Raw genomic sequence first — 8,481 nt, forward strand, 5'->3', positions numbered from 1 at the left:
TTGTACAAACTTTTCACACCCTACAAGAAACCTATGGTCTCCCACCTCAGCATTTCTACGCTTACTTGCAATTACATCACTATGTACACTCTGCCAGATCCCCACAATCATGCTTGGGAAATCCTATCAGATTTTCTGGACATGGATGACCCCACTCATCACAGATTAGTTTTGTGGTATCCACCGTGATATCCGATGGGATATCACGGTGGATAGTTGGAATAAAGATTTGGGAACCAACTTAGTTCTTGCTTATTATAAGGGACGTTTCACACGTGCATTGTTTCTCTCCATACCTATTCCTCCTAAGGAGATTCAATTCAAATTCTTGCACAGATTCTATGTAGCTTCTGCTCAAGCTAGCAAGATGTGAAGCCATGGAAGTGGGCAATGCCTTAAATGCGGTGACCTTGAGGTACACTTGGGCACCAGTTTTGGTCCTGACAATGTATTTGCTCTGGAACTATGTTCACAAACATTTGCTTAAAATGTGTGGGACTTCTTTCGCTTGCAGTACTAAGGTGTTTCTCTGGGATGATACTAGGGGTATTAACTTTTCTAGCAAATATGTCCAGTGGTGGTGTAGGCTAGCGATTTTACTTGCCAAAAAATGTGTGTTGCAAAAATGTATTTCCCAAGTCCCACCAACGATAACACAGTTTCATAATTTTCTTCATCACACTTATATTATGGATAAATACACAGAGAAAATTGAATGGTTTAAAAAGAAAAGGAACTTTACGAAACGTTGGGGAAATATATATTTAGTCTCTGTCCCCAATGGCTCGAAATTTAATTATCAATGACTTACCCTCTGATTAGTTTTGTTTTTACCCTTGACTTTTCTGTGACAAATTTAACAATGCAAAATTGTGGCATTTGTAAGGTTCTCTTTTAGTTTTCTCTTCAGGATCCTGCAATTTAGGGGAGGGTGGTGGGAGGGGGGAAATGCAGCTGCAGAACCACTGCTCATGGGCGACAATGGATTTCTGTGGAGCTATATAGGATTGCACTAGAATCATTGTTAGTTAGTTATATGATAGCAATGCACAACTATGTAACACAAAAACTTGTATGTTGGTTAATTATCTTTATTAACTTTCAATGATTAATAAAAAGAATTTAAACTAAACCCCACAGATCTGCCTATTTTTCTTTATTTTATAACTTACTCCTGCTCTTTAGCAAATTTAACTTACATGGCAAGGGTTCTGGGGCCGCTCCCAGGCACATAAGTATTTAAGCGCACATCTCTGATTCAGGCTCCAAACACCTATGTCCCTCACAAACCATGCTTGTGCCTCACCCTTTTTTGAAAACTTTGGAGATAAGCGTGCTGCAGGAGATTTGCACATATCTGGGCGGCTTTTAAAATCACTCAGCATGCACAAACCAGACTTATTCATGCATCCCCTAATTATTGCACACTCCAGGCTTTTAAAATTCAACATTATGTGAGTGAATTGAAGTTTCAAGTTTGAATGTACTTTTATTGAAGACAACTTAGAGATTGTAATTGGTACTAATCAAGAAACCAATAAAGGGGAGTGTCATGGGATAATGATAGAAAGAAAAGGCAATAGAGGTGGCCATTCAAGAGAAATGAAATAGGAAATGAGACAAAATTTTGTTTTGAAAACCAAAAATAAAAAAAGTTATCCATCAAGACTAGGCCCAGGCCTTAGTCTGGGGATTCACCTAGGGAATAGGCCAAAGCAGGGGCCTTGACCTATGCCCGTGTGTTACACTGGTACTGGGGCCATTTCATGGGCCTAGGCCAGAGGACAGGACCTCCGCTAGGCATAGCCTGTAGCCTGACACAAGAGCGCAGCCTAGGCCTGAGTACAATGCTGGGCTCTCAACCAAGTCCTGAACCTGATAGAGGAGCCTCAGCTGAGACCCCATAATTGTCTCCACTTACCTGCTCTGTTGGGGATCCAATGTCACAGCCCAGGCACGGACCTGATGCTGGGGCTTTGCTCGGTCTCTTGCCAAATGAAAAGGCCTGGTCCATAGGCCAGGTTCTGTTGCCTGTGACTCGGCCTAGGCCATGGCCTGGGCCCAGGTCCAATGCATAGGCTCAGTCTGGATGCCAGAGCCTTAGACCAGACCCAGGCCTGGTGCAGGGTCCCAGTCTGGAGGCCAGGTCACAAAGCTGGGTCTTCATTCTGGACCCAGGACTGAGGCCTTGTTGCAATGCCTGGACCTTGGTCCTGTCCCAGGTCCAGATCTGATACTGGGGCCCAGTCTGGAGATTGGATCCCAACACCAGGGCTTAGACTCTGATCCAGATCTAGACTCAGTATGTTTATTCCTTCTGTCTTCTTGAAAATGACTGCTTTTTCTGGGGATGCACTGGAGTTAATTAAATCTGGCGCCTTCGTCTTCAGTGGAGATTGCCATCTTGGTATAATGCAGTTTATCTTGGACTAGGCTTAGGCCCAGGCATTTGAACCCAGCCTGCAGGTCAGGCCCCTGCTTCATGTCTAAGTCCATGCCAAGGTCCTGGCATGGGAAACTGGTCCCTGGACTAGGCTGAGGTGTCAAGCCTGGAAACGACCTCCATTTATAGTCCCAGCATCAGGCCTTGGTCCAGGCCAAGGTCCCAGCATTGGGACCCAGCCTCCATTCTGGACTCCTGCATTGGGCCTGTTTCTGGACCAAGATTCCATACCAGCCCCCCTCCTAGGCCAAGACCCTGACATCAGAACTAGGCTAGGCCTTGCATGGGACCTAGGCTAAGGTCAAATTGGCCTACCATGGCCTAGTCCTACACAAGGACTGGGCCTAGACCTTATCGTTGGATCCTTCCAAGACTGGATGTGGGGCCAAGGAGGATCCTTGCCCCAGCATTTTTTTTGGATGAGAGGGATGGGTGGTGGGGAAGGGAAGCGTTGGGAGGTCCATTTCTTTTCTTTTTTTTTGGGGGGGGGGGGGGGGGGGGGGGGGGGGGGGGGTGTTTCTTTATAGTTTTATCGTTTTGTTTTTTTTAATAAAAATTAAAGAAAACACATTCTTTGGGGAAAAACCTCAAAAATGAAACAAAATTGAGCCATCATTTTTCTTCTTCCCACCCCTATAAGTTATCAGGTCTTTTAATTTTTAAGGTATTATTATACATGATTGCAACTGTCATAATAATCAATCAGAATCTGGACAATCTCAGGCAGTATGCTTCCTTGATTTTAACTCCATAAGCTAAACTGCTTTATTTCTGGATGCTGAACATGGGAAAATAGGATGGGGTAGGGGACTGCTATGTAGAATTTCCTTTTTGTTGGTTTGTTGAATAGTCTATAAATACCCTGTGCATCTTTAGGAATTTTAAGAAGACAATTGCCCAAATATTGCATCGAAAAAATGTGTTCTTCTGATGTACATTTCCTCTCTTTTCATTCAGCAGTCTTCAATACATTTTTGAAAAATGATATATCTGCTACTATGGAAAATGTACATTTTTGCTGGGTAAAGTGGGAGGAAGGAATAAAAGGATGATAACTATGGTATATTCTAAACTTTGCTATGAAATTCCTGCAATGTTTCCTTCCTGACGATCTACAAAAAAAATGCTTTAATCTCCTCGATTACCAAGGATTGCATCAGTGCACTGACAGCACTGTTTTTCTGATGAAGAAATGTGTCCCCAGAAAGGATTAGAACCATAAACTATCTGACTTAGGCCTGGATTCTCTGTGACCTTAGAGAATCCGGCGGTAACAGGGGGCGGGAGGGGGCAAAGTGGGGGGCGGGGGGGCAGTGCAATCGCTGCCGGCTTTCGCGCGAAACTGGCGGCCATAAGGAATCTTACCTTTCGCCACCAGCGATGTGTCCGCAGCGTTGGCCCCGGTGCCGCTCCGACTCCTCCTCTTTCGGGGCCGACTCCGCCCCGAGCTAGCTATCGCACGCGAAAAAAGGACTTTTCGCGTGCAAAACGTCCCTTTTCGCATGCGATAGCGTTAGAGAATGACCCCCTTAGTCAGAAGCTGTTCATTCAGTCAAAAAAAGTGGCCCTCCTACCAATGAAGCAGTTTAAATTCTTTTACCATTCCTTGACATTGGAGGGGAAATACTGTAGGGACTAGACATGTGTAAACATTTTGAGGTCAAACTTGAATCAGGTAAATTTCTAAATTGTTTTCATTTATTCTTAAAGTCAAATTTTATCCAGAAAATCTGGGGAAAATTTAAGCAAATTTACAAAGATTTGATGCAGACTCACTGATTCCTAAAGATGCGCATTGGATAACAAAATGAGTTTATGAAGCTAACCTCATAAACCCACTAACATTTTCTGGGTTTACCAAATTAGTTCACAAGCTTTTCTTTCTAGCCTTTTGTATGTCTCATGCAGATACTCTCTTTGCCACCCAGTGACTTCCTCAGTGCTCTCTTTACTTCCTTATTCTTCAGGGTGTAGATCACAGGGTTCAGCAGGGGCGCTATTACACAATACAGCAAGGAAAGAATTTTGTCACTCTCTGCAGAATGACTTGATTTGGGACGCAAGTACATGAAGAGGCCTGTTCCAAAGAACAAGGAGACAGAGGTCAGGTGGGAAGCACAGGTGGAGAAAGCTTTCTGCCTCCCCACCGCAGAACGTATGCGCAAGATGTTAGCAAGGATTTGGACATAAGAGAACAAAATTAGCAGGCAGGGCACTAGCAACACAAATACTCCTGCCAGCATCATGTTTACTTCATTCCCATAAGTGTCCCCTCATGCCAGCTTCAGCAGCGGTGGTAAATCACAAAAGAAATGGTTAATTACATTGGAACCAGAAAATGGTAAACGGAAGATGAAAATACTCTGCCCAGACGCCACCAGAAGGCCTGCTATCCATGAAGTGGCTGCCAGTTTAATGCAGAGCCTCCACCTCATAATCACAGTATAATGCAGGGGGCTACATATGGCAATATACCGATCATATGCCATGACTGCCAGCAGGAAACTGTCTGTAGTCCCCAGAAAGATAAAGAAATACATTTGCACTGCACAACTGATGAGTGACAGACTTCGATCCTTCACTAGAAAGTTCACCAACATCTTCGGAACTGTGGTAGAGATGTAGCAGATTTCCAAGAAGGATAAGTTCTTAAGGAAGAAATACATGGGGGTATGAAGTTGTGTGTCCACTGTTGCAATGAGGATGACGATGGTATTTCCCAGCAGAGTCATAACATAGATAACCAAGAAGAGGGCAAAGAGGAAAAGCTGCAGCAGTGAAGATGAGTGAGAATCCCTGGAGGACAAATTGAGTCACTAAAGTCTGGTTTCTCTGAGCAACTGCCTTGGAGAATTTCAACTGCAAGGAATATCGATAAAGCAATTAACCACAGTAACATAATAGCATAATGGACATCAACAGATAAAGACCAATGGCTAGGGATGTGCAGAGGGACGACATACGTTGCATTCGGGATATGTATTTGTCGGGGGGCAAATAAGTTGCATACATCTGTATGGCACACCGATACGGTTATACGTCTAATCCTATTCGGTACCCAGCTAAAATTAAATTTACTACAACCCCCCCACCCTCCTGAACCCCCCAAGACTTACCAAAACTCCCTGGTGGTCCAGCAGGGGGTCCGGGAACCATCCCCTGCACTCTCACACCCTCGGAACCAGTTTCAAAATGGTGCCGATAGCCTTTGACCTACCATGTCACAGGGGCCACCGGTGCCATTGGTCAGCCCCTGTCACATGGCCATCAGCGCCATCTTCTGCTCCTACCATGTGACAGGGGCTGACCAATGGCACTGGTAGCCCCTGTGACATAGTAAGGGCAAGGCTATCGGCGCCATTTTGATTCCTGGCACCCGACGGCACGAGTGCAGGAGATCGCTCCCGGACCCCCGCTGGACCCCCAGGGACTTTTGGCCAGCTTGGGGGGCCTCCTGACCCCCACAAGACTTGCCAAAAGTCCAGCGGGGGTCCAGAATGACCTCCTGCTCTCGGGCCGTATTGCCAGTATTCAAAATGGTGCCGGCGCTACCTTTGCCCTCACTATGTCACAGGGGCCGACGGTCAGCCCCTGTGACATAGTGAGGACAAAGGCTAGTGGCTGTCAGTACTCAAAATGGTGCCGGCGCTAGCCTTCACCCTCACTATGTCACAGAGGCCGACCGTCGGCCCCTGTGACATAGTGAGGGTGAAGGTAGCGCCGGCGCCACTTTGAATACTGGCAATACGGCCTGAGTGCAGGAGGTTGCTCCCGGACCCCCGCTGGACTTTTGGCAAGGCTTGTGGGGGTCGGGATGCCCCCCCAAGCTGGCCAAAAGTCCCTGGGGGTCCAGTGGGGGTCCGGGAGCGATCTCCTGCACGCGTGCCGTTGAGTGCCAGGAATCAAAATGGCACCGATAGCCTTGCCCTTACTATGTCACAGGGGCTACCGGCGCCATTTTGAAACATACCAAGGGTGTGAGAGTGCAGGGGATGGATCTTGGAACCCCCCCCCCCCCCCCCCGGCTGGACCACCAGGGAGTTTTGGTAAGTCTTGGGGGGATCAGGAGGGTGGGGGGGTTGTTTAAATTGGCGGCCGAATAATTCGGCGAAAATTTGTTGTATTCATGGGGAATCACGATACGTTTCGCTTCCCCACGAATACAACGAATATTGGCACATCCGTTGTGGATTGCCAATACGTAGGGACCGAATGCACACCCCTACCAATGGCTCAATCAGTTTGTCCAGTTGCCTCTGCCTACACTACTTAGTCTCTGACCATCCCTCCTTCCTTGACTTTAGTGTTATACTCAACAGTAAATAAAATCTCCAGATATGGATGACACAACTTTAAAACGAGCATGCACACGCACACATATCCACATATGCTGGATCAAGCTCACAAGCGCAGGAATGTTAAATCATCCATGAAAGTGTGCTCATACTATTTAAAATGCACCTAGCATGCATATGTGTGCCCCTAATTTTAAGCGGTTATGTGAAGAAACATTATTTGCATATCTTTTCTTAGGAATTGTCAGATTGTACGCCCTCATGTGAGCCCATTTTAAAACATGTGCGTGTGAAGGAAATGACCAGTTTTATCATTTAATTAAGCAGTTTGCCCAGTCTATTTGTAGGTCATCAAGACGCCTCTGATTCTTCTGCCTGCACTGCTCCCAATTTACTCTGACACCTCACCCAGTCAATTTTTGCCTATAATGAGTTCTTTTTTAGATTTACACCTGTTCAGGATCAGTAGTAAAGAGGGATGTGCAATCATTTTTTGACGATTAGGAAATTTGTACGATATTTCCTAAATTGTCATGGATCAGGAAACCGATAAAACGATTGCACTTTACCCAAATTTCGTCAAAAATCGTTTTTTGGCTTAGTGTGCGCTAATGGGAGTTAGCACGCACTATCTCCCATTAGTTTTCGTTACATTTTGTTGCTTTTTGTTAGTGCGCGCAAACGAGAGTTAGCACGTGCTAACTCGAAAAATAATTTTTGACGAAAAAAAAATGCTGATCCACAGGACTACGATATTTTCCCGTGGCCATATGAATCCAAAAGTGGAAACGATCAGCACCTGATGCGCATCTCTAGTAGTAAATATGTGCAACTAACAGCCCAAAACACGCTGTGTTCACCGGATTTAAAATCAAGGTTTAAGTGTTGATCCTGCCCGGGAATGCCCCCCTGACCTGCCCAAATCTGCCCCTTTTTTGGATGTGCTAATTTTATAACATGCACACACTGATGATGAATGCATGTCATTAGATTAGCTACCCGCTCGCACATGCACACCCGATTTTATATCAGCGCGGGCACCTGCACGCGAGTGCCAACTCACACGCACAAAGGGAGGGGATGTTGCTACATGCACAAGGTGAAACAATAGGGCCATTTCCCAGTTCCCTCCATTCCACTCCAATAAATGAGCAGACTGGGAGGGAACATCCTTAACCCCCTACCTACCCTGCCTGCCTTTTCCCTTATCCTCCCCAACCCTCAAAAACCCTCTAACTAGTTTTTTTTTCCCCTTATTTACCTGCTATCCCGAGCAGCAGCAACTTGCACAGGCTGGTTGGCTGCTGGCACGCACTTCACTGAGACAGTGCCTAATGGCGCTGTCCTGGTCAGCCCACAGCCCGCCCACGGCCCTGCCCAGCCCATTTCATTTTTTTTTTTTAAGCCAGCTCTTCCGCGCATACCAGGAGATACGTTTGTGTCCGCACTCTGCAGTCCTTTCAAAATGGCCATAGACATATTTTCCGATTTTTACGCGTGCCGGCATTTTATATTTACCCTTATACCTGTGGCTTAGCTAGTGTTCTGTCCATATTAGGTAACCTTTCACCTCTCCTGATCATATCTCTGAATTTCTCAAAGCCCTAATGTTGATCCTTCATAGTCAACTTTGACCTTAAACACAACCAAATCATTGCTTCCTGTAGGTTAGTCATATTGTCCATCCAGGATTCCCTAATATCACCATCACTATTTCAATACCCTACCAGATGCTTATATTAT

The 8,481-nt window shown here is 45.8% G+C and overlaps 1 protein-coding gene across 1 annotated transcript; it reads right to left on the minus strand.

Moving 5' to 3' along the window:
• Positions 1 to 4,326: 4,326 nt before the first annotated feature.
• On the minus strand, positions 4,327 to 8,124 carry LOC115077514 (olfactory receptor 2D3-like). Its single transcript, XM_029579806.1, has 3 exons — positions 8,000 to 8,124; positions 4,837 to 5,239; positions 4,327 to 4,551 (listed from the first exon to the last, which is right to left on the minus strand). The coding sequence occupies exons 1-3, from the start codon at positions 8,122 to 8,124 to the stop codon at positions 4,327 to 4,329; spliced, it is 753 nt and encodes a 250-aa protein (XP_029435666.1).
• Positions 8,125 to 8,481: the final 357 nt, after the last annotated feature.

The sequence above is a fragment of the Rhinatrema bivittatum genome, chromosome 16 (genome assembly GCF_901001135.1).
Source record: "Rhinatrema bivittatum chromosome 16, aRhiBiv1.1, whole genome shotgun sequence".
Classification (NCBI taxonomy): domain Eukaryota; kingdom Metazoa; phylum Chordata; class Amphibia; order Gymnophiona; family Rhinatrematidae; genus Rhinatrema; species Rhinatrema bivittatum.

Excerpts from the sequence above, each read along its gene's own strand:
- LOC115077514 (XM_029579806.1), bottom strand. The coding sequence starts at position 8,124 with ATGGGCTGGGCAGGGCCGTGGGCGGGCTGTGGGCTGACCAGGACAGCG. Across the intron at positions 5,240-7,999 it reads GCTGCTGCTCGGGATAGCAG|GGATTCTCACTCATCTTCAC; the intron begins GTAAATAAGGGG and ends TTTGTCCTCCAG. Across the intron at positions 4,552-4,836 it reads AACTGGCAGCCACTTCATGG|CTGACCTCTGTCTCCTTGTT; the intron begins ATAGCAGGCCTT and ends TGTGCTTCCCAC.